Source organism: Odontesthes bonariensis, chromosome 10, assembly GCF_027942865.1.
Source record: "Odontesthes bonariensis isolate fOdoBon6 chromosome 10, fOdoBon6.hap1, whole genome shotgun sequence".
In the NCBI taxonomy this organism is placed as follows: domain Eukaryota; kingdom Metazoa; phylum Chordata; class Actinopteri; order Atheriniformes; family Atherinopsidae; genus Odontesthes; species Odontesthes bonariensis.
Window position 1 is genome coordinate 4,560,575 of NC_134515.1, and position 27,067 is coordinate 4,587,641.

General features: G+C 41.7%; 1 protein-coding gene across 3 annotated transcripts in view; it reads left to right on the plus strand.

The window, feature by feature from the left end:
• The window catches only part of dennd2da (DENN/MADD domain containing 2Da), a 67,675-nt gene extending 40,608 nt beyond the window's left edge, over positions 1 to 27,067 (plus strand). For all 3 annotated transcript variants that reach the window (XM_075475999.1, XM_075476000.1, XM_075476001.1), the window contains 11 exons: positions 6,057 to 6,229; positions 7,487 to 7,599; positions 7,683 to 7,752; positions 7,844 to 7,921; positions 11,471 to 11,611; positions 13,889 to 14,037; positions 18,168 to 18,339; positions 20,733 to 20,783; positions 20,867 to 20,948; positions 21,019 to 21,261; positions 26,564 to 27,067. In XM_075475999.1, coding sequence (XP_075332114.1) covers positions 6,057 to 6,229; positions 7,487 to 7,599; positions 7,683 to 7,752; positions 7,844 to 7,921; positions 11,471 to 11,611; positions 13,889 to 14,037; positions 18,168 to 18,339; positions 20,733 to 20,783; positions 20,867 to 20,948; positions 21,019 to 21,261; positions 26,564 to 26,631 — 1,340 coding nt within the window. In that variant the 3' untranslated portion in view covers positions 26,632 to 27,067. The remainder of the gene's footprint in view (positions 1 to 6,056; positions 6,230 to 7,486; positions 7,600 to 7,682; positions 7,753 to 7,843; positions 7,922 to 11,470; positions 11,612 to 13,888; positions 14,038 to 18,167; positions 18,340 to 20,732; positions 20,784 to 20,866; positions 20,949 to 21,018; positions 21,262 to 26,563) is intronic.

Sequence of the window (27,067 nt, forward strand, 5' to 3'; positions counted from 1 at the left end):
CCTGAGCCGTGATCGACTGGAAGAAACCGCCGATCAGCAGCAGAACAGCAGGGCCACACAAGGGCATCTTTACACATTCCTACGGGGAACAAACAATCTGTTTCTCAGCTGTTTTCTGCACAACTTTGCTGTGAACGCGCGTTTAAAATCCAAAGTGGTTTCACTGCGACGTACCGTCAGAAAGCTGAGATTTTTATGATCAAATCAAATTTATTTGTAGCACATTTCATGTACAAACAGTTCAAAGTGCTTCACATAAAATAAAAGCATTGCAGCAGGGAGTGGAAGAAGCATTAAAAATACATAAAAGAATATAAAGAGAAACAAAAATACTTAAAAATACATAAAAGAATATAAAGAGAAGCAAAAATAATTAAAAATACATAAAAGAATATAAAGAGAAGCAAAAATACTTAAAAATACATAAAAGAATATAAAGAGAAACAAAAAATAATTAAAAATACATAAAAGAATATAAAGAGAAGCAAAAATACTTAAAAATACATAAAAGAATATAAAGAGAAGCAAAAATACTTAAAAATACATAAAAGAATATAAAGAGAAGCAAAAATAATTAAAAATACATAAAAGAATATAAAGAGAAGCAAAAATACTTAAAAATACATAAAAGAATATAAAGAGAAGCAAAAATAATTAAAAATACATAAAAGAATATAAAGAGAAGCAAAATATAATTAAAAATACATAAAAGAATATAAAGAGAAACAAAGATAATTAAAAATGGATAAAAGAATGTAAAGAGAAACAAAAAATAATTAAAAATACATAAAAGAATATAAAGAGAAACAAAAAAAGAATTAAAAATACATAAAAGAATATAAAGAGAAACAAAAGAATTAAAAAAACATAAAAGAATATAAAGATAAACAAATAAAATCATTTAAATGAATTAAAAACAAGCAACAGTCCAGATAAGTTCAAAGATATCGTGCAGATTTCATGCATAGACACATGAGAACAGAAATGTTTTTAACCTGGATTTAAAAATGTCTCCATTTGGTGAAAGTTTAATCTCCACTGGCAGTTTGTTCCACTTGTTTGCAGCATAACAGCTAAATGCTGCTTCTCCATGTTTAGTCTGGACTCTGGACTGGACCAGCTGACCTGAGTCCTTGGATCTAAGAGCTCAGCTGGCTTTATATTCTCTGAACAGATCACAGATTGTAAACCATCAGCAGGCTTTTAAAATCTATTCTGTGACTGACTGGAAGCCAGAGTAAAGATTTTAAAGCTGCTGTGATGTGTTCAGATCTCTTAGTCCGGGTTAAAACTCCAGCAGCAGCGTTCTGGATGATGCAAAATGTTCTGAGACAGTGATTCCAGCAGGTGGAATCAACAAAAACTGCAGATATATCAGACTGAAGGGGACGCTTCTGTGGAGCCGTATTTATATTAGCATTTTTCCTGCTATCCTTATCAGATCTGGACTCAGTCAGGCCCCAGGCTGTGGTGTGATCTGTTCTCCAGCTCGTAGCTCACAGCCGTGCGCATCCACAGGCATCTCCTTACGTAATGAGTGTGTTAACTCATCTGGAAGGAAACTAAGTTGCCCAAATCAATGATTTACTCAATTTACTCCAACTATTACTAAATGGTTCTCACTTTACTTTGGGTGTAGGTGTTTTAGGACACCTGCACCCGAACAGGAAGGGGGGCCAATGCCTGATCAAGCTGTAATTGTAATCTGCACGATATCTTTTAACTTATCTAGACTGTTGCTTGTTTTTAAATTCATTTAAATGATTTTATTTGTTTCTCTTTATATTCTTTTATGTATTTTTTTTAATGCTTCTTCCACTCCCTGCTGCAATGCTTTTATTTTATGTGAAGAACTTTGAATTGTTTTGGACATGAAATGTGCTACAAATAAATTTGATTTGATAATTAATATTAAATATGATATAAATATGATTAAAGGTGCAGTCCGCAGCACCCGGCCCTGTCGCAGCAACATGTCTTGTCAGTATGTTACAACAGAGCACACAAACTGAACGGCTCAGCCGCTGTAGCAACAACATTAGGAGCTGTGATGAGTGCGGGTGGACGCCCAGGAAGCCCCTGTGGGGTTTTACAGGGAGGCGTTTGAGTCCTGCAAGAGAACGCAACGTTTGCAATTAGATGAAGAAACTGAAGACGTTTAAAGGAAGGCTTAAATCTCCTGTGGCAAGGTGTCCGCCCTGTCTTAAGCAACACTTTAAGGTTCCCGGTGAAGAAAGAAAGTAGATATTTGGTTTAGGCTCCCCCCCTTAAAGGGACAGTTCGCCTCTTTTGACATGAAGCTGTATGACATCCCATATCAGCAACATCATTTATGAACACCTTCTTACCCCCTGCTGCGTCCTGTGAGCCGAGTTCCCGCCTCGTTTTGTCCCCCCCCCCCACTTGAATCCAGTCCCACAACCTGTAGCTTGGATTTTAATTCCAAACCTCCCTATAAATCTGTTTAAAATAATGTGTGCAGGTCTAGAAAACACCTTTTATGATCACATTTTCTGCATCAGCGGCCACATACCAGACTGTATGTGTAGCTCTAAAAAGGGAAAGAGTTCCTAAAGACACCAATCAGTGCTGAAACTTAAAAACTGGTGCATCGTTTCACCATTAAATCCATTAAATAGCAAAAAATTGATTTCTGATATTAAAAAAAAGCAAAGACGTGTTTACTTATAGCGTGAAAGTGTAGTAAACAACAATGTCCGCCTGAATCGAAATTAAAAATAAGCAGACTTCATGTCGAAATAAGGGGAAAAGTTTAAGGCATAAACCTTAAAGTGATACAAGAGAAATCAAACAAAGCTGGAATCGTGTTGATGAAGGTAGTCCGGGTAGTTGGCTGAGGTTTAAAAATAAAGCGTTTTGCTGCTCAAAACAATATGCGTTCAACAGAGTAATACATTTGCATCACAAAATCGTTCTCCAGGAAAAAGTCAGACCTCACAATCGCTTGGCACTATTTTCTCTCCCTTCGTATCACTGCCTGCTGCCGCCTGCCGACAGCCGAGCCTGTTACGGTGTTTGCTGCTCGGTCTGCACAGCAGGCAGTGATACGAAGGGAGAGAAAATAGAGCCAAGCGATTGTGAGGTCTGACTTTTTCCTGGAGAACCATTTTGTGATGCAAATGTATTACTCTGTTGAACGCATATTGTTTTGAGAAGCAAAACGCTTTATTTTTTAAACCCCAGCCAACTAGCCGGACTACCTTCATCAACACCAAAACGAGGCTGGAACTCTGCTCACAGGACGCAGCAGGGGGGAAGAAGATGTTCATAAATGATGTTGCTGATATGGGATGTCATACAGCTTCATGTCAAAAGAGGCAAACTATCCCTTTAATGCACAACACCATGACTTTAGCACCTAAAACTGCAGAGGAGAGGGCTCTGAACCGGAGAAAGAAGCCTCCTGCGGTCCTGTTATTTCAGCCTATAAGGCAGGAATGCAGCAGAGAACACACGAGCAGGCTGGCAGCTCCGGGAGAAAAACGAAGCTGCCGCAGAGCGAGTGTTTGGAACGACGGGCCGTGTTTAAAAGCGATGATTAATAAGACTTCCAGCAGTTTATGAAGTGTACGCTTAAGCCTCAGTCCAACGGCTCCAGCCCTGATATCATTAGCTGGATTTCCTCACACATTTTAACTGAATAAATAGTTCAACGTGCACTTTGGAGCCTCTGAAAGTTGGATTTCAGCTGGCTCGGGGTAAACATGGGGCTCTTTGTAAGCACACAACATGTTGGCCTTATCTGTCACCAACACAACAGCAACGTTCTGATGATTTATTGGCTGTAAAGTCAGCGCGTCTGATGCCAAACTATCACATTATAACCAGACGCAACTTTACTTCTCCGAGCCTGGAGCAACGCACATGTTGCACAAACATTTATATAACAAGAGAAGAGACGAGCAGACAATGTGTCAATAATTATACTGTAAAACAAAAAAAAAGCAGAAAGTTTAACCTGTTCAATGGATTTTATTCCATGTTCATGTGTAAAAAAACGGTCACCGTGGACCATTTTCCTCAGATTTTTTAATCTAAACCAGGGCTGGGTGAGTTATTATCGCGTTAACTTGCTAATTATTTAACACTGATAAACATTTTAGCGCACATTAACACAGTTTTTAAAATTATTAATTTTTTATTTTTTATTTTTTTGGGGGGGGCTTTTGTGCCTTTAATGGATAGGAAAGTTCAGAGAGACAGGAAGCAGGGGGCAGAGAGAGGGGGAACGACACGCAGCACCCCTCTTTTATTATTTATTTTATTATTGTAAAAGTCTGTTGCTCGGTGGTTTGTGGCGTAGTGGGTTGAGCAGGCGCCCCATGTACAGAGGCTATAGTCCTCGCTGCAGCTGGCCCCGGTTCCAGTCCCACACCAGACGGCCCTTTGCTGCATGTTGTTCCCCCTCTGTCTGCCCCCTGCTTCCTGTCTCTCTTAACTTTCCTATCCATTAAAGACACAAAAGCCCCCCAAAAAAAATTATTAAAAAAAACTGTTGCTCACAGGCTTTTATTTTGTAAAAGTCTGCTGCTGTCTGCTGCGGAACCGGAAAAGAAAGTAATCGGTGATCCACCAAACATAGAGAAGGGTACGGAACTTTTACTCGGCCATTTTCATTTTAAAGTTCTTCCAGACGGCGGAGTCGACAGAACCAAAGTCATCTGTAAACACTGCCAAGTTGAATTGTCTTCTCAGCGTAGTAGTTCCAGTCTAAAATATCACTTAAAGGCAAAACACACAACTGATAGCAGCAAGTCATTCAAGGAAACAGACAGTGGAGCGAGGCTTCTACATAAAAACTACAGAAAGATGCTGATGTTAAAAGTGTGTTTGTTCAACAAATGTTATGGCACTTTCATTCATATGGCAGCACATTTAAAATAAAGCTAAATGCTAAAAGCTATACACTACTTTTGGATTCATTATTGGATTTTGCGTACAAATACGATTAATCGTGATTAATCAGGGAAATCATGTGATTAATTAGATTAATATTTTAATCGCTGCCCAGCCCTAGTTATACTTTTATAGAAAAATATGAGGAAAGACTTTTATTTTTCTACATTTTGACATCGTTAAAGGCCGTAAAGACAAAAGTATGAAGAAAGCAACAGGGATGATTACGGGTAGGATGAGCTAATCTGCATCAGAGGGTTAAAACAACAGTAAATTAAACGGAGGATATGTTGCCTGCTTGGTTACTTGTTGGTGAGCAGGAGAATTGTCTTTAACTTGATTTTAAATCTCAAAGCGTGAACAGTGATGATAGAAAAAGAAACAAAACTCTGTTCACTAACGATGTGGCAAGAGAATCGCCAACTCTTTCCACGTTTCTGTTTGTATTGGCTGATAAGACAAACATGAAGCAGCGTGTTAATCAGTAATCTTTCTTTAAAAAGAGCGTTTTTCAACTTCAGAGTGAGGCTATCTGTGCCAAGATGGGCTAAACTTGACCCGACTGCAGAGCTCTGCTTCCATACAGATGCAAGAAAGACACTGAATGAGTGTGTTTCAGAGAACAATATGTGTTCGGGTGTTTAGTTCCTTACAATAACAAGTCTTTCAAATCAAATCAAAATCAAATCAAATTTATTTATAGCACATTTCATGTATAAAACTATTCAAAGTGCTTTACATAAAGTAAAAGCATTGCAGCAGGGAGTGTAAGAAGCATTAAAAATACATAAATGAATATAAAGAGAAACAAATAAAATATTTCAAATGAATTTAAGAACAAGCAACAGTCCAGATAAGTTCAAAGATATCGTGCAGATTTCATGCATAGACACATGAGAACAGAAATGTTTTTAACCTGGATTTAAAAATGTCTCCATTTGGTGAAAGTTTAATCTCCACTGGCAGTTTGTTCCACTTGTTTGCAGCATAACAGCTAAATGCTGCTTCTCCATGTTTAGTCTGGACTCTGGACTGGACCAGCTGACCTGAGTCCTTGGATCTAAGAGCTCTGCTGGCTTTATATTTCCAGCAGAGTTCAGTTATATCTAAGATGTTTTTGTGTTTTTCTCTCTGTGCAGAAGTTAAAGACCCTGAACCTGCGGAGCTGCTGAGCCCGGCGGCAGCAGGCGACACGTCCAGGCAGCCCCGCTGCGTCAGTGGACAGTACTTCTTTGAGTATCTGGTGGTGGTCAGCCTCAAGAGCAAAGACGGGAAAAGCTACGAGCCTCAGATCACTTACCAGTTTCCCAAGGTCAGTCCGGCGGGGTTCAGTTCAGGAAATGATGTCAGGGAAGCTTCTTCAGATTGAATATTTAGGGACCGAGCAGTGAAACTGCAAGGACCCTATTGTATCTGTATATGTTATTTTTTTTCTCCATTATTCTTATTCTTTGCAAAACGTGCTCGAAAACTCAGGAAATTTTGCGAGCGCCACCTGCCAGTCGACGGCATGAAAGAATCTAAACTTTATATTTTTGGGAGTTGCTCATTGACTCTGTAGCGCCCCCTACGATGCTTAAAAATTGTCCCCGCATTGGGCTTAGTTTCGCGTGGGATGACGAAATTCGGTACACTCATTCATCATGCCCAGACGCACAAAAAGGTCTCATGCTGCCATGGTCCCACGTCCACAGGAAGGCGGCCATTTTGGATGGAAGGTGCGTTTTGGTCCCATTATATTCCACACCTGCATATGATCGAACTCGTCCTACAGATTTAATGCTACAGACTTCCAACTTGGCCAGGTTACTCTTAAGACATGGGGGGGCGAAGAATGATGGAGAAAGTTTTCCAAACTCTGATTGGTGTGGGCGTGGCCAGGCGGTGAAAATCGTGTGATGGCGTTTGTGGTTTGAAAGCCTTATCATCATCGCAAAGTCATGAAACTTGGCAGACACGTCCAGCCTGTCGACCTCGTACGTATGTAAAGGGTATCATGTGTGGGCGGAGCAAAATGGCTCAGTGGCGCCCCCTAGAAATTTTCGAAAACCCCTCCGCATTGGGGTTATTGTGTGCTCGTACGTGCGCAGAGGGTATCGTGCATGTGGGCAGAGCTGCGCGACTACGACGTCCAGCGCATGCCCCAACGTGCGCACATCCAACGTGCGCACATCTCGGTCCCGCATACAGCTGCTCTTTTTTAATTTTGTTTTTATCAGGGAGATGCATAGAAAGTAATTCCAGCACTGTTACACACATACAGATGTACACAGAAACATGTGTCTGGATAACTGCGCTAACATACCCTCCAAGCTGTTACTCTCCCTTTCATTTTACGGCGTATAAAATGGTAACAATTGAACAAAGAGAGTCACATTCACTAATTTTTCCATCAAGATTAGCAAACTGGTACTTCAAGCCATAAATGATATCGCTAATATGGGATATAATACAGCTGCATGTCAAAAGAGGCGAACTATCCCTTTAAGATGGAGATCTGGGGGGCCTGTTACTGCTTTAAACCACGGAAGCTGCTTGAATGAACGAATGTTGAGGTGTTTACTTTCAGAGAGACGGGATGGCGAGATCTCAGAAGGAGGAGGAGGAGAAGACCCTGAAGGCGATCACTCTCTTCTGTTTCCCAGAGGGCATCAGCTGGGCTCCTCTGACTGAATACCACAGGTACCTGCTGCCTACCACCTGCTCCTCTCCGTGTTTCTGGTCCTGTTTGCCCCTCTGAGTGTTTCCTTTTTGCCCTCTTCTAGTGAGACCTTCTCGTTTGTTCTGACTGAGATTGACGGCAGCAGGAGGAACGGATACTGCAGGAGGTTACTGGTCAGTGCGCAGATTCAACTCTCGCCGTCATTCCAAAATAACTGTTGATGCTCGTTTAAAAACACTTTTTTTTTAACTTTCCGACCTGCAGCCGGGAGGGAAAGGAGCTCGGCCACCGGAGGCTTACTGCATCATCAGCACGCTGGCCTGCTTCGGCCTCTTCTCTAAGGTGGGACTCCACACCATCAGAAGCGTCTTTACACCCATTTCCTGACGTGGGTTCACGTTGGTGTGCTCCTCTAAGTGCTGACAAACTGACAAACATGTCGTAAACAAACCTCAGATTACATTTCATCACATTTCATCACGTCATGGCATCAACTTTATCTGTTAAAAACAAGGTTTTCATCATCTTCTGCAAAGGCTGAATAAAAACGCTCTTCATCTGTGTTTAGGTCAATGTAAACAAAGTTTAATTCAGATCAAATCTCTCGGAGCAGGATACAAAGGCTTCAAAATAACACAGAATTCAGATAAAGCAAAATAAATGAACCCTAAAACCACTACACAGATATCACGGATCAAAAACATGTTAACTTTTCCTGCTCTCTCTCAGTGGGGTCACATGGCTCTGAAAGGATCGGATTATTGGCTAAATTACAATAAGAATGAGCTGTGCGAGGGTAATTCTCCTTGGATATATGGCGGTGAATGAATGGGATCAGAGGCACAAAGCGTGTCATACCCCGGTATGATAGGTGGCGCTGTACCCATTCCAGCTGTTGCTAATAGAGCCACTTCCTGTTGACCTCTTCACCACCAACAACAACAACAAACTCAGGCGTTGGAGAAAGATGGAGAACGCAGAGCCAGATGAAGCTACGTCCCTCTACATTTGGTCTGTGATGAGCTGCTTGTTGCACAAACTCGATGCCCAACGGAGCATTCTCCATCGCGTTGTTTGTTTCTTTCTGACGGCGACAACAACAGGAATATCGTCTCCTTTGACTTCCGGGTCACGACCCCGGGAAAACATCTGGAGCATGCGCAGAACGCAAAGTCTGATTCACCACGAGCTTCAGCGTCTACAAGCAGGTTTAGAGTGACTTTCAACCCAGTTATCTCGGGGTCTGAATCCCATCCGATCCAATTCTTAGTCAGATTAAGGTGTCTACATGCACTTAATAACTCAGTCTGATTGTAATTTAGCTAATAATCCGATCCTTTCAGTGCCATGTGACCCCACTGAGTCACATGAAATAGTTCTGAATGCATTTTGGTAAACCAGCTTCCTGAAAGCGGAAGCAGACCAACGATCGAGTCTTTGTGGAGACGGAGACGAGCGACCGACGGGAGAGTCGGAGATTTAGAATTTATCATAAACCGTAGAGCTCATGATAAACTGCATCTGATGCATGTAAACAGCATGTAAACATCTCGGCGTAATCCAGAGCAGAAGGCAGCAGCTACGAGCCTCACTTTGACCTTAAAGGAGAGACACAACTTGATTTTCTTTCTTATCTAATTCGATTACAACATGTTTGTGAGCCCTGAGAAGTAAGTAAGTAAACTTTATTTATATAGCACCTTTCACAAGATAAAAATCACAAAGTGCTTTACAATCAAATACATAAAAACAATTATAAGAAAACGCCACCAATAAAACAAATTAATCATTATAAAGTCATAAAAGACGAAAGAGACCATACAAAGATAAAAAATATATAGAAATAGTGGAAATAGATGAATTCAATTCAATTCATTTTTATTTATATAGCGCCAAATACAACAAATGTCATCTCAAGGCACTTAAATAATAAAGTCCAATTCAAGCCAATTGGTGTTCAATTCATTGTAATCATAATTATTTACAAAATAATCCAATTCATTCACATAGAGCCAATTCAAAAACAGTTTCCGAGCTCAGGAAACCAACAGATTGCACTGAAACTTGTCTTCAGTCCAATCTCCCGTCCTGAGTGTGCCTGTGGAAAGTTCTCTAATCCAGGGTTAGAGGACATTTTATCCAGATCAGCAAGCTGACAAAAACCTCCGCTTTCATACAGCTGCTCAGTTTTTCAGTGCGTTGACCCTCTTGAGGGTTCACTTAGGCTCTGTTTACATTAATTCATTTCACCATTTCTTCGTGTCGGCGTCTTGCAAACTATTTACATTTACTCTGAAACGGGGATCGGCTGATTCGCTAGTCACATGACTAATCAGCCATCACATCTGGAGCATGAGCAACTGCTTTATATTAACAGATTTATCAGGGCTGCTCTGGACATTCGAAAGTTCTCGCGCCATTCTTCGGCGACAACAACTTGGTCCACGAAATTGTCCCACCATGCGCTGCTTCTTCCCGGTCTAACCCAAAAGCGGCGCTCCATGTACGGCTTGCGTTGCTGCTGTGGCTGGGTTCTCATTATAAAAGCCGAGTAGCTAGAGCTCAGCACTGCGGATCCTCGTTTCTCACCGTTTACAACTGCTAAAATCAGCATCGTATGCGAATGCTTACGTGGGCTCCGGCGTCTTTGAATCCTTCCACCTATGAAGTCGTATTCCAGTATTTTAATGTAAATGGACAGTGCATCCGCGATAGAAACGATATAGAAACAGATTAGTATAAATGGCACCTTAGTTTCTCCCTCACTGTGGACCGGCTGAAGTCAAACCTCAGTTTCTGTGAGTGTGGATCAAACAAAAGTTAACGAGTACGACCGACGGAGAGGGAGCTGGGAGCACCTGCCATAAATACCTCGATACTGAACCGATACACACTGCACAGACACAGAAGGTTATTTTATGAGAAGCATAGATACTAAAAAAGGAACGTATCGTATCGTTTTTTGCATCAGGGTATCTCGTATCGGTATACCGTCCAACACTACGCTCGACTCACCGCTGCATGAGCACAGCAGCCGCGGCTATTCAGAGACAACACGGGAAGCCGGACAGCCTCTCCCATTCTCTGGTGAAACTGCTCCATCTTCAATGTTAAATTGACGATAACACAGTTATTCACAAAACACAAGATATTCCCAATACTGCATTTACTTTCATAACTACAACATGTTGTCCTGTAGCTTAATGAAGTGATTTGTTCTGAAATCATGTTATGAAGCCGCCACTAACAGCCAGGCTTCAGAGCCGAGGGCTGCCCGGCTTCAGGAGGGGGCGGGAGAGTCAAGTTTTTTTCTACAATTCTAGGTCATCATTGGCTAAATCGACAAAAACTCATCACTTCCGAGGCTGCTCGACGTCTCTGGGGGTAGATTAGACGTGGGCGTGTCAATATGAGGGGCTGTGTCGTGATGATTGGAGTTAGTGTTTGTCCATCATGAGAGAGAAAAAATGCTCCACAGATTCTGATCCAGCCATTTACAGGCCTTAGATTCCATCATACTTGATTTTGGCCTTGCTGCGTTTTTTCAAAGTCTATACCTTCTTTCTGTGTATTTGCTGGGCATACTTGTCATACTAGACACTTTTTAACTTTGCTATCTTCTGCTTTGGGATGGCACGAGCCACTACAACCCTGAACGCTAATATGGGCTTCCCCTGTCAGCAGCCGCCACTGGAGCACAGGTATCGTATCGAAGTCAAAATTTTGTCTCACCGGGGAGTTCGGCTCGGTGCGTGAAAAGCTTTGCGCTCGCAGAGTCGATCCACACCCGCAGACGCTCGTTTGACCTGTGCTTGAACCTGTTTTCACGTGTTCCAGGATGCTGGATGCGAGGCGGCTGCATCATGAGTGCGTGTTCTCCCCTGTCTGCAGATATTCGACGAGGTGGAGAAGCGGCGGCAGATCTCCATGGCGATGATCTACCCGCTGATGCAGAAGCTGAGAGAGACTCCGTTCCCAGCTCCCGGGCACAAAGTGGAGATTAAGATCTTCTTTCCTGAGTCGGGCACTGAGGTCAGAGCAACACCCCCCCTCCCTCCTTCTTCTCTGATGTGTATTTATTATGAAGTCTGTCCTTTCTGTCCTTCTCTTAACACCCAGAGCAGCTCACGTTGAGTCCGCTTTAAGCATAAAACCGGCCTGATTCGCAGCCGGCTTCATGTTCTCTGACGGGGAAACTCGGTCCGATTGAAGAGATCTTCTCCCTCTAAGTTTTATTACCAGTTTCAGAGCTCAGCACGTCGTTTTTCTTTCTCCGTGATAACATTGTTCTGTCAGAGTTCTGCTGCGATAAGGGAATGTGGAAACAGCCGTCGGATAATCAGGACGGAGAGGAACCCAGAGGTCGTCTTATCTGGAGGAGAAAAGGAACCTGAACGCCGAAGCGCTCGCTGACGCTGCTAAAAACACCCACTACTGGGTGCAGACCCACTTCCTGATTAAAGCGGGAGTAAAACCTTCATTCAGTTTCACTTTACCTGCAGGTGAAACAGTGGAGGTGACGGCAGTTTAAAGCCTTAGAGCTGCAGTGCTGTGCAGCTCTTCATTTCCTCTGATGTGGAGGCTCAGAGCGCCAAACCGACGGCATTCTGAAGGGATTCTGGTGGGGAAACGGGTCGTTTACTCTTTTTTTTAATCAAATCGAACAATTCAAAGCGAGTCTGGTTTCTTTTGGTCATAAAATGATTAAAAGAAACCCTGAAAGGAAACTTTCTGAAGCCTGACACAGATAGAGATGCCGGGGGCGACGCTCCACTGATGCTCGTTTCTGGAACGCTGGGTTAGAAAAATAAAAGAAAGTCTTTTTTTTTTTTTAAGTGAGCTGCACAGCTTCTGCTGTCCAAAACAGCAAATTCATTGTGAGGCTGGAGTTGGGTGGAGATAGTTTATTCTGTAAATCCTGTAAATCTGCCTAAATATCTGTTGTATTTTTATTCATAATTTACCCTCCTCATGGTCTCATGAAACTTTTCCTTCTGAACCAAGCAGCTGAAAAGTTTCAGATTGACTTCCTGCACATTGCATCGTCAGACTGGATCAATATCTAGTGCAGCTCTGTTGGAAATCTTGCACTTAAAGGGACAGTTCGCCTCTTTTGACATGAAGCTGTATGGCATCCCATATCAGCAACATCATTTCTGAACATCTTCTTACCCCCTGCTGCGTCCTGTGAGCAGAGTTCCAGCCTCGTTTTGCTGTTGATGAAGGTAGTCCGGCTAGTTGGCTGGGGTTTAAAAAATAAAGCGTTTCGCTTCTCAGAACAATATACGTTCAAAAGAGTAATACATTTGCATCACAAAATCGTTCTCCAGGAAAAAGTCAGACCTCACAATCGCTTGGCCCTATTTTCTCTCCCTTCGTATCACTGCCTGTTGTGTAGACCGAAGTGCAGACTGAGCAGCAAACACCGTAACAGGCACGGCTGTCGGCAGCAGGCAGTGATACAGAGTCAAATTAACCTTCAATTAGTGCATAATTTAAGTCAAACAGAATAATTTCAGCATCATTATGGGGTGTAATGTATATATTTATTTATGTTTGCTTCAAAGTAATTAAATATACAATCCATTAGTCAAGCAAACTTTGATTGGAAGAACAGTGGACTGTTTTACGAAACTCCTACGACAGGTCCGGATCGCTCGTAAATTCTGTTCGTACCTGAAAGAAAACGTAAAATACGAAAAGATTGGCATTTTATTTATAGAGCACAATTCGTACACAAGGTAATTCAAAGTGCTTTACAGCTCCATAAAATCACAAGAAGGCAATAAAATCATTAAAAAGGAATAAAACATTAAAAATAATCATTAATTAATTAATTTAAAATTGGTGAATGCGCAAATTCTCTTAAATCATTCGTACGGACGATTTAAGAAAAAATCTGTGCGGATGAATGGTTCTTGCATGAGGCCCAATGTTCATAAATGATGTTGCTAATATGGGATGTAATACAGCTCCATGTCAAAAGAGGCAAACTATCCCTTTAAGAAAACACTGCGTGCGTGCAGTGGAGCTGCGGATCTGTTGGTGGTGGGTGTGTTTGTGTGCAGCTGTGCCTCGACCTGTCCTGTGTTGCCCAAACCTTACCTCGGAACAGAAACATTTTTCCCAGCAGGCCTCAGACCTCACGGAGGCTGCTGTTCTAAATGTTTACAACATCTCACCGCTGAAACTAACCTGCTTTTCATCCACTTCAGAGCTTAAATAAGGCTGAGAAGCAGACAGCAGGGCATGAATTCTGTGTCCCGTCTGCTGAGAAACTCTGCTGATGTGTTTGTGACCCTCTCACAGACCTTCAGTCTGACCCGGCCGCTGGATTCTTGGCTCGAACACGTCAACTTCGGCACCCTGTTCGGCTGCCTGACGGACATGGAGGTGCTGCAGGTGTTTGCTGCCGCCGTCCTGGAGAGGCGGATCATCTTCATAGCGGAGGAACTCGGGTACGTCGCGCTCGCCTTCACGCTGTCACGCCTCGGCGCCGCGGAGGCGTTCACGCTCAAACAGAAATGAAAGGTTGCTTCCACAGTCATGAATCAAAGCTTTTCCAGACGCTGACCGCAGCTTCCTGTGTGGCCATCACAGCAAAGTTCTGTTTTACACTTTTAGCTGACAGAAATATGTGTGAAACACCGACTTTAAACGCAGATTAAACTGCAAATACAACAATGAATCAGAAATTATGCGGAATTCACTGGAAAAAATCTAAATCTTACCAAGTATATTTGTCTCATTGAGTATCTCATTACACTTAATATAAGACACAACTGCCTAACAAGCACCATTTCAGCCAGATATAGGGACTTGTTTTAATACAATACATCTGGAATATCTTGTTAAATGAAAAATTATTGAAAACATCTTGTTTTGAGTCATATTTCATATGAAACAAGCTTTTTTTTTTCATTTGAAGAGGTTTTTAAGCTAATTTCAAGATCACTTTTATCTCAAAAGTCCTAAATATCACATCTTATTTCAAGAAATCTTGACAAGCCGATTTTCACTAGTTCCATTGGCAGATTTCCTTTTGCTTATTTCAAGCAAAAACGTCTTTTATTTGTTGTTTTTTTTACTTTTATTTGGAGGGACATTTTTTCCAGTGTTCTTTGACTTTATGCCACTGCAGACGGTATTAACCCAAAATATTTCATGTTTTGTCTCATATTCATTTCATTGGTTTGTTACTGTACGTCCGTTTTTTGGCTCAGGGCTGATTTAGGGCTTATTATGAGTTAAAGAAGAACGATAAAGAAGGGCCGAGTCTGATGATGCTCAGAGGATCTCCAGAGATCCAAAGAGATCTGCATATTTCTCCCTCTGCAGAGCAGAATATCATTAAAGCATTCAGGGAATCTGGAATCGGAAAAGGGTGGAATGCCCTCTCCGGGTCGGGAATGAGATCCTTCCCCAAGTGGAGGAGTTCAAGTATCTCGGGGTCTTGTTCACGAGTGAGGGACGAATGGAGCGGGAGATTGACAGACGGATCGGTGCGGCGTCTGCAGTGATGCGGGCTCTGCACCGGCCCGTCGTGGTGAAGAAGGAGCTGAGCCAGAAGGCGAAGCTCTCGATTTACCGGTCAGTCTATGTTCCTACCCTCACCTATGGTCACGAGCTGTGGGTAGTGACCGAAAGAACGAGATCGCGAATACAAGCGGCCGAAATGAGTTTCCTCCGCAGGGTGTCTGGGCTCTCCCTTAGAGATAGGGTGAGAAGCTCGGTCATCCGGGAGGGGCTCGGAGTAGAACCGCTGCTCCTCCGCATCGAGAGGAGTCAGTTGAGGTGGCTCGGGCATCTGGTTAGGATGCCTCCTGGACGCCTCCCCGGTGAGGTGTTCCGGGCCCGTCCCACTGGGAGGAGGCCCCGGGGAAGACCCAGGACACGTTGTAGAGACTGACGCTGTGTTCGAAACCGCCTACTACATACTACATACTACATACTACATACTGCATACTACATACTGCATACTACATACTACATACTACATACTACATACTGCAAACTGTATACTACATACTACATACTACATACTACATACTACATACTGCAAACTGCATACTACATACTACATACTGCATACGACATACTGCATACTACATACTACATACTACATACTGCAAACTGCATACTACATACTACATACTGCATACGACATACTGCATACTACATACTACATACTACATACTGCAAACTGTATACTACATACTACATACTACATACTACATACTACATACTGCAAACTGCATACTACATACTACATACTGCATACGACATACTGCATACTACATACTACATACTACATACTGCAAACTGCATACTACATACTACATACTACATACTGCATACTGCATACTACATACTACATACTACATACTGCAAACTGCATACTACATACTACATACTGCATACTACATACTGCATACTGCATACTGCATACTACATACTACATACTGCGTACTACATACTACATACTGCATACTGCATACTACATACTACATACTACATACTGCATACTGCATACTACATACTACATACTGCATACTACATACTACATACTACATACTGCAAACTGCATACTGCATACTACATACTGCATACTGCATACTACATACTACATACTGCATACTGCATACTACATACTACATACTACATACTGCATACTACATACTACATACTGCATACTGCATACTACATACTACATACTGCAAACTGCATACTACATACTACATACTGCATACTGCATACTACATACTACATACTGCAAACTGCATACTACATACTACATACTGCATACTGCATACTACATACTGCATACTACATACTGTATACTGCATACTACATACTGCATACTGCATACTACATACTGCATACTACATACTGCATACTACATACTACATACTGCATACTACATACTACATACTACATACTGCATACTGCATACTACATACTGCATACTGCATACTACATACTACATACTGCATACTGCATACAACATACTACATACTACATACTGCATACTACATACTACATACTACATACTGCATACTACATACTACATACTGCAAACTGCATACTACATACTGCATACTACATACTGCATACTACATACTGCATACTGCATACTACATACTGCATACTGCATACTACATACTACATACTGCATACTGCATACTACATACTGCATACTACATACTGCATACTGCATACTACATACTACATACTGCAAACTGCATACTACATACTACATACTGCATACTGCATACTACATACTACATACTGCAAACTGCATACTACATACTACATACTGCATACTGCATACTACATACTGCATACTACATACTGTATACTGCATACTACATACTACATAATACATACTGCATACTGCATACTACATACTGCATACTACATACTGCATACTACATACTACATACTGCATACTACATACTGCATACTACATACTGCATACTACATACTGCATACTACATACTACATACTGCATACTACATATTACATACCGCATACTGCATACTACATACTGCATACTACATACTGCATACTACATGCTGCATACTACATACTGCATACTGCATACTACATACTACATACTGCATACTACATACTGCATACTACATACTGCATACTGCATACTACATACTACATACTGCATACTACATACTGCATACCACATACTGCATACCACATACTGCATACCGCATACTACATACTGCATACTACATACCGCATACTACATACTACATACTGCATACTACATACCGCATACTACATACTACATACTACATACTGCATACTACATACTCATCGATCAGACAGTATGCAGAGCGTTTACCCACAATGCATTTCGCTCCTGGCCGAGCCGAAATCAGCCGGCCTGAAGCTGATTTCGCTTAAGCTCTAAACTCTGTAAACTTTAGCAACATTTGAAACATTTTCAGGTGAGAAAGTAGTCGTTTAGATCCCCAACGTGTTGAAAACCACATTTCAAAAGGGGATACAAGTGTTGGGGAAGATGATACTTAGATAAATTGATTGTGTTGTTCAGAATTTAATTTGTAGTTAATTTATATGTATTAAAAAATAGAATAATCATTACAAATTGACACAGAGTAATTCCATAAATGTATTTTTAAAAAGAAAAACGAACATTTACATTTTCCCCTGGAGCCAAGGTGTGGCAGCTGCCATACCCAGTTGACGCCCATGGTTAAAACGGACGTAAGTCAACAAAAGAAATGAAGCTGATGAGTCAAAAACATGAAACACATTTTGTTTAAAGCATCTTTCATTTCGCACACCTTCCAGACTTCTTCTGTTTCTTCTGATTTAAAGTCACAGGCGTTGGTGGAATGAAGCTGTGAATAAAGATTGGAATTAGCAACATTTACTAAAGGCTTCTCGTTCATTTCAGTTTTGCATTAAGTCGTAAAATGTAAAATATTCCACAACAAACTCTGCAGGGAGGTAAAAGACGGAGTAAAATCGATGTTTTTAAATGTGAATGAGCGCAGAAAGGATGCAGGAGTCCCGTTTCCCTGACGACGCTCTGGTCTGTCCGCAGGACGTTATCTCAGGTCATTCACGCGGTGGCAGCCCTGCTTTACCCGTTCACCTGGCAGCACACCTTCATCTCCATCGTTCCGGAGATCCTGATCGACGTGGTGATGGCCCCCACGCCGTACCTGCTGGGGGTCCAGAAGCGCCTGCTGGACCAGATGGACGACCAGGATGACGTGAGTTATGGAGGAGAAGCCTGAAATCCTCTCAGACCTGTTGGTGTCTCCCACTTTGTAAAGACTCTGCTGATAAATATGATAAAAACCTGAGGTTTAAGCTTCCAAACGGCTCCTCCGGGGGTTGGAAGCTGAGCTTCAGGGGCTGTTTTTGAATATCGGAGCGACTTTCTTTTTATTGCCACATTATTGGGGGCCTAGCAGCAAAGCAACAAGAATTTTCATGCCGCAAGAGTCTACTCTCTAGCGCCACCAACACGTCAAAGTTCATCCAAATGCATAACTTTGGTCCAAACTCCATGGGACTACCAATGGAAACTAGCCTTTTGGCTATAATTGGGTGCATTTACATTTTCTTTCTAAAATGTCAATTAGTGTACACTGTCCCTCTATAACAAATAAAGTTAATAATAATAATAATAATGGTCCAAATTTCACAAATGAGGCATCGTTGGAAGCCTTGGATCATGACGAGTCCAACGTCATTGACATCATGGACATCCAATGACGACAATTTGCATATTCTTACATTTTCCGCCATTTTGAATTTTATCAAAAACCTTTAAAAAAGCATTTTAGGTCACAGAGATTGTCCGATTTTCACGAAACTTGGCACATAGACTCTTAAAGCAATACTATGTAACATTTCTACCTTAAAAATTGTGCGGCTAGAATGAGTTTTAATATTACGATTGGCCTGTCTCCTATGCCCTTCGGGGGTCTGAGTTGGAATAACTGCGCTATGTAACTTTGCTGGAGCGGCCCGGGAGCTGAGCGGAAGTACTTCGACTTGCTTTCTGGCACACCTACCGCAAAAAAAAATAGACCCCTCTCACGCTCCCAGGTACATTTGAGTACTCTTACCTTCTCGGTCGACATAGCTTGCACCTTCTGACTCCTCGCCGGTTCGTCAACAAACGTGAAACGTGAAAGCGAAAGGGTGTTGTATTTACGACAGTGTAACCGTACATTACCTCCAAGCCTGTAGGGGGAGCTCCAGAGTGGGCTTTTTGAGAAGTTACATTGTATTGCTTTAAGACCAAGCCGCACAAAAGTTATTGTGTGGAATTTTTAATTAGGCGTCCGTTTTTCCATAAAAGCCAATCAAACTCGAGGTTGACACCGCCAAACCGGAAGGGAGGCCATATCTTGGCAACCATTTGATGTTATGAAGTCAAACTTCTAACAAAGACTCATGTCCAAATAAGTTTGGTGACGTTTGGCCTATAGGTGGCGCTATATGTAGCAAAAATGCATTGCATGGCTGTGTTCGAAACCGCATACTTCCATACTGCATACTCATCGATCAGCCAGTATGCAGAGCGTTTACCCACAATGCATTTCGCTCCTGCCCGAGCTGAAATCAGCCGGCCCGAAGCTGATTTCTCTTAAGCTCTAAACTCTGTAAACTTTAGCAACATTTGAAACATTTTCAGGCGAGAAAGTAGTCGTTTAGATCCCCAACGTGTTGAAAACCTGACAAAATACCGGCTATTTACCATTTTGTTCAATTCAATTCATTTTTATTTATATAGCGCCAAATACAACAAATGTCATCTCAAGGCACTTAGATAGTAAGTCCAATTCAAGCCAATTGGAATTCAATTAATTAATAATAATCATAATTCATAAAATAATCCAATTCGTTCATATAGAGCCAATTCAAAAACAATTTCCTAGCTAAGAAAACCAACAGATTACACTGAAAACTTTTTGTTTTTCGGTCCAATCTCCCGTCCTGAGCGTGCCTGAGGCGACTGTGGAGAGAAACGTTCCCACGTTTGTTCCCGCGAATTCGGCGCTACTAAAGCTAGCCGCAGTGAGCAACGCACTTCTGGTTATTTTCACAAAATAAAATCCCTGTTGCCTTTTATCATAGGGAAAGCCATTAAGATACAATTGGTGCTTTTGTTTTGAAAACAGGAAGTGAACCTACCCTCGTTGTAGCTAGCTTGAAACAGCTGTTTTGACAGGAAATGACGATCGGCGATGTCACGTTACGTTGCATCTTGGGTAGTTTGAGTATGAGTAGTAACCTCATGATGCATACCCAACATTTCAGAGAATCTAGGATGCATCTGGGAACTTCTCGCTTACTCAAACTCGCATACTAACTCAAAAAGTTAGTAGGAGAAGGAGGAGAAGTATGCGGTTTGGAACACAGCCAAAGTGTGAGCCTTAGCACAGGCTGTTTCCCCATCTGAAACTTCTAATTGCAAGTCTTCCTTCCATGCATTTAGCTTATACTGTGCATTTTCTGATGAATAATATGTCAGCAACCTGTAAACTTCCGATATAATACCCCTCAAACTATTCTTTATCATAATTTCCTCTAAGGATGAATGTGGGGGGGAGAGACTTTCTCACTCTGCTCTTTTCTTTGTGCATCGCAGCTGCTGTTGGTGGATTTGTCCGAGGGGAAAAAACAGACCTTCATCGCTTCGGTGAGTGCCTGCAGAATCCTCCGATTTGAAAAACGACTGCGAGTCGAAACGTCTTTAAACTTGTGAAATCTTTCCTTTTCCAGATCGGCGACGAGCCCTCGATTCTGCCCCCGAAGCTCCAGGCAGAAGTGTTAGAAGCTCTGAGTCACAGGCAAAAAGCGTCAAGTGAGTAAAAAGCGTTGGATGATGAAGGAAAGGCTGCTGCAGCCGGCTGAGTTTCTCTGTTCTCCTCCAGCGGTGGAGGAGCTGAACCGGGTGGTGTCCGAAGCCTTCCTGCACTTCTTCGTGAGGACGGTCGGCCATTACTCCTCCTACGTCAAACACGGCAGGTCGGGGGAGCCCGGGGTGTTTGAGAAGAGAAGCTTCTACAAGGCCATCGAGTCCAAAACCACCCGACACTTTGTGAAGAAGTTCATCCAGACGCAGATGTTCGACCTGTTCATCCAGGAGGCCGAGCAGCAGCTGCAGCCGCAGCAAGGTGAGCCTGGAGCCGCCGCCCGCTAAAAACACGCCATCAGAGATTACAGACGTGAGGGTTTCACCTTCTGCCTCCTCACAGGGGTCAGAAATCCAGCTGCTCTGGAAATAAGTAGGGCTGGGCAACGATTAAAGTTTTTAATCTCATTAATCACTTGATTTCCCTGATTAATCACGATTAATCGCATTTGTACGCAAAATCCAAAAATGAATCCAAAAGTAGTGTATAGCTTTTAGCATTTAGTTTTATTTTAAATGTGCTGCCATATGAATGAAAGTGCCATAACATTTGTTGTGCAAACACACTTTTAACATCAGCATCTTTCTGTAGTTTTTATGTAGAAGCCTCGCTCCACTGTCTGTTTCCTTGAATGACTTGCTGCTATCAGTTGTGTGTTTTGCCTTTAAGTGATATTTTAGACTGGAACTACTACGCTGAGAAGACAATTCAACTTGGCAGTGTTTACAGATGACTTTGGTTCTGTCGACTCCGCCGTCTGGAAGAACTTTAAAATGAAAATGGCCGAGTAAAAGTTCCGTACCCTTCTCCATGTTTGGTGGATCCGCCGATTACTTTCTTTTCCGGTTCCACAGCAGACAGCAGCAGACCTTTACAAAATAAAAGCCTGTGAGCAACAGACTTTTACAATAATAAAAGCCTGTGAGCAACAGACTTTTGCAAAATAAAAGCCTCTGAGCAACAGACTTTTGCAAAATAAAAGCCTCTGAGCAACAGACTTTTACAAAATAAAAGCCTGTGAGCAACAGACTTTTGCAAAATAAAAGCCTGTGAGCAACAGACCTTTGCAAAATAAAAGCCTGTGAGCAACAGACTTTTACAGAATAAAAGCCTGTGAGCAACAGACTTTTACAGAATAAAAGCCTGTGAGGAACAGACTTTTACAAATTAAAAGCATGTGAGCAACAGACTTTTGCAAAATAAAAGCCTGTGAGCAACAGACTTTTACAATAATAAAAGCCTGTGAGCAACAGACTTTTGCAAAATAAAAGCCTCTGAGCAACAGACTTTTGCAAAATAAAAGCCTCTGAGCAACAGACTTTTACAAAATAAAAGCCTGTGAGCAACAGACTTTTGCAAAATAAAAGCCTGTGAGCAACAGACCTTTGCAAAATAAAAGCCTGTGAGCAACAGACTTTTACAGAATAAAAGCCTGTGAGCAACAGACTTTTACAGAATAAAAGCCTGTGAGGAACAGACTTTTACAAATTAAAAGCATGTGAGCAACAGACTTTTGCAAAATAAAAGCCTGTGAGCAACAGACTTTTGCAAAATAAAAGCCTCTGAGCAACAGACTTTTACAGAATAAAAGCCTGTGAGCAACAGACTTTTACAGAATAAAAGCCTGTGAGCAACAGACTTTTGCAAAATAAAAGCCTCTGAGCAACAGACTTTTGCAAAATAAAAGCCTCTGAGCAACAGACTTTTACAGAATAAAAGCCTGTGAGCAACAGACTTTTACAGAATAAAAGCCTGTGAGCAACATACTTTTGCAAAATAAAAGCCTCTGAGCAACAGACTTTTGCAAAATAAAAGCCTCTGAGCAACAGACTTTTACAGAATAAAAGCCTGTGAGCAACAAACTTTTGCAAAATAAAAGCCTCTGAGCAACAGACTTTTGCAAAATAAAAGCCTCTGAGCAACAGACTTTTGCAAAATAAAAGCCTGTGAGCAACAGACTTTTACAGGCCGAGTAAAAGTTCCGTACCCTTCTCCATGTTTGGTGGATCCGCCGATTACTTTCTTTTCCGGTTCCGCAGCAGACAGCAACAGACTTTTACAAAATAAAAGCCTGTGAGCAACAGATTTTTACAAAATGAAAGCCTGTGAGCGACACTTTTACAAAATAAAAGCCTGTGAGCAACAGACTTTTACAAAATAAAAGCCTGTGAGCGACAGACTTTTACCAAATAAAAGCCTGTGAGCAACAGACTTTTACAAAATAAAAGCCTGTGAGCGACAGACTTTTACTAAATAAAAGCCTGTGAGCGACAGACTTTTACAAAATAAAAGCCTGTGAGCGACACTTTTACAAAATAAAAGCCTGTGAGCAACAGACTTTTACAAAATAAAAGCCTGTGAGCGACAGACTTTTACCAAATAAAAGCCTGTGAGCGACAGACTTTTACAAAATAAAAGCCTGTGAGCAACAGACTTTTACAAAATAAAAGCCTGTGAGCGACAGACTTTTACTAAATAAAAGCCTGTGAGCGACAGACTTTTACAAAATAAAAGCCTGTGAGCGACACTTTTACAAAATAAAAGCCTGTGAGCAACAGACTTTTACAAAATAAAAGCCTGTGAGCGACAGACTTTTACCAAATAAAAGCCTGTGAGCGACAGACTTTTACAAAATAAAAGCCTGTGAGCGACAGACTTTTACAAAATAAAAGCCTGTGAGCGACAGACTTTTACATAATAAAAGCCTGTGAGCAACAGACTTTTACAAAATAAAAGCCTGTGAGCAACAGACTTTTACCAAATAAAAGCCTGTGAGCGACAGACTTTTACAAAATAAAAGCCTGTGAGCGACAGACTTTTACAAAATAAAAGCCTGTGAGCGACAGACTTTTACATAATAAAAGCCTGTGAGCAACAGACTTTTACAAAATGAAAGCCTGTGAGCAACAGACTTTTACAAAATAAAAGCCTGTGAGCAACAGACTTTTACAAAATGAAAGCCTGTGAGCGACAGACTTTTACAAAATAAAAGCCTGTGAGCAACAGACTTTTACAAAATGAAAGCCTGTGAGCGACAGACTTTTACAAAATGAAAGCCTGTGAGCGACAGACTTTTACAAAATGAAAGCCTGTGAGCGACAGACTTTTACTAAATAAAAGCCTGTGAGCAACAGACTTTTACAAAATGAAAGCCTGTGAGCGACAGACTTTTACAAAATAAAAGCCTGTGAGCGACACTTTTACAAAATAAAAGCCTGTGAGCAACAGACTTTTACAAAATAAAAGCCTGTGAGCGACAGACTTTTACCAAATAAAAGCCTGTGAGCGACAGACTTTTACAATAATAAAAGCCTGTGAGCAACAGACTTTTACAAAATAAAAGCCTGTGTGCAACAGACTTTTACAAAATAAAAGCCTGTGAGCGACAGACTTTTACAAAATAAAAGCCTGTGAGCGACAGACTTTTACAAAATAAAAGCCTGTGAGCAACAGACTTTTACAAAATAAAAGCCTGTGAGCAACAGACTTTTACAAAATAAAAGCCTGTGAGCGACAGACTTTTACAAAATAAAAGCCTGTGAGCAACAGACTTTTACAAAATAAAAGCCTGTGTGCAACAGACTTTTACAAAATAATACAAAATAAAAGCCTGGGAGCACCAAGACTTTTACAATAATAAAATAAATAATAAAACAGGGGTGGTTTGTGGCGTAGTGGGTTGAGCAGGCGCCCCATGTACAGAGGCTATAGTCCTCGCTGCAGCTGGCCCCGGTATGAGTCCCGCATCGGACGGCCCTTTGCTGCATGTTGTTCCCCCTCTCTCTGCCCCCTGCTTCCTGTCTCTCTGAACTTTCCTATCCATTCCGGTGTCCATTCCATTCCATATCCGGCGTTAAATAATAACGAGTTAACTCGTCCAGCCCTAAAAAAAACAATACCTTTCTTTTCAAAGTCTTTTTATTGGTTTTTAAGCAGGTGTTGACAGATGTACAGGATAGTCTTTATAGTTAGTAACAGTGTTACGTATTGAAACCCACCCCTCCCCAAGCAAAAAACAAACAAACAGACAAACAAAAACAAACAAGAAAAATAAGTATATATCCACATGTATGTATAATATGTAAGTAATACAGTACCAGTACACAAATGACTGAAGAAGCGCTGTTTCTGTAGAATGCATCTGACGGAAACCAGACTGAAATTTATCTAAAATGTTATGGGCAGACAGAACTGCAGTGAGCTGATTGGCAACAACTTTCTCTAAAGTTTTTTAAATGAACAGCAGTTTTGATATAGGCCTGTAGTTATTTGGAGCAGATGGATCAAGGTTTGCTTTCTTCAGAAGTGGTTGGACAACTGCGTGTTTAAAGTAAGTTGGGACACAGCCTGATAACAGGGAATTGTTTATGATGGTGACTAGGCTTGGACCAATAGCTTCAAGAGTATTTTTGAGGACAGATGTAGGTATGATATCAACTGAACTGGTTGAGGAGTTAAGGCTGCCGACTAAATTGCAGGGAAATCGGGGTGAAGGCATCCAGAATCGATGGCCCAAATTGATGGCTGGAGAGGGGGTCGGAGGAGGGTATAATGCTATCCCTGATATTTTTTATTTTGTCTACAAAAAAGGAGAGGAAACGATCCGTAAAAGCACAATAAACGTCCGTTTTCAAAATCATCAACTCACCGGAGTGGTTACTGGTGTGCACTGGTAATCCATATCAAATTTCGTTGCGAAAAGTTGCTTCTGTCAGTCCCAACTTACAAAACACCAGTGCTAACCCTCCAACTCTGAAAGCAGTTCTTAAAGACTGCAGCTAGACCTCCTCCCCTGCCCAAAGGCCTAGGAGCCCAGATAAACGTACAATCAGGAGGGCATAGTTCAATAAGATGGGCCTGATCCATAGGCCTCTGCCAAGTCTCAGTTAGAAACAGAAAGTCCAAGGTTTTTGAGGTAAAAAGATCATTCAGTACAAAGGTTTTGTTTGCAATAGAGCGGGCATTTAGCAGCGCCATCTTAAGAGGGGCAGCCCCGTTTGTAACGACAGCCTGGGCCAGGGGGCGGAGCCATCGCGGGTCAGAGCCCTCACGGACAACGGGACGTGCACGGAAAGCCCTTTGATTTATTATTGTCTGAATAGGAAAAGAAACTGGGGAGAGAGTCATTGTCGGCTGAGACCAGTGGGGGGAGCTGATGTCGGGAGCAGCACTTTGTTGACCCAGAGATGGAGTTTGAGAAGTAAACAGTAAACAGTTTGAGGGAGCAGGTAGAGAGGAATATATATTTCCTTGGATAGACACATGATGGTCAGCAGGACCCTCTCTGTTAAGATTGGGTAATTGGCTGACAATTGGGTCATGCCGTTCTTAAGGAAGGGAAACAGGGAGAAAAGGCTGAGCTGTGCCGAAGGACACAAGAAGTGGGCTGAAAATCAGTGGCAGCAGGTCTGATGGAGGGATGAATCCTCCCCAGAGCCCGGAGCTCAACATTACTGAAGCAGTGTGGGATCATGTTGGCAGAGAACGCAGTTTGACAGACAGAAAAATAGGATTTTTCTGCAGCGACTTCATGTTTCGTTTCCTTTTTGTTTTTGTCTTGCAGGAATATTTCACAAAAAGATCCGTGAACATCAGGAGAAGAAGAAAAGGGAGAAGACGAAGAAGCACTAGCTGTCAGCGTGTAGATATTCTGAGGGGTGCATAGGAAAAGATGTGAATATTGTGTATTTTATGTCATCTGTCGGTTAGGTTTTAAATAGTTCGGTACCAATGTGTGAATTACTGTATGACGTGCTCGTGCTACTCAGTGTGAAACACTGTAACCATGTGTTGGTTGTCAGCCTGTGGGTGATGAGCAGAAAACGCATTTCCAATGACAGCTGGTTTTATTTAAGTCTTCAGGCTGTGAGGCTTCGACTGAGGTGAATGTTTTGTGTTTGTTTCTCTTTTCGTCCTCGGTTTCTTTCTCATTGACTGACAGCTGAAAGCCTTCTTCTCTCCCATGAGAAAAAAAATGTAGAGAGTGTGTTTATACTTTTTTAAAATTCCAAATCGTTTCTAGAAAAGTTGGGATTTTAATTTAAATGCAATAAAAGCTTAAACCTGT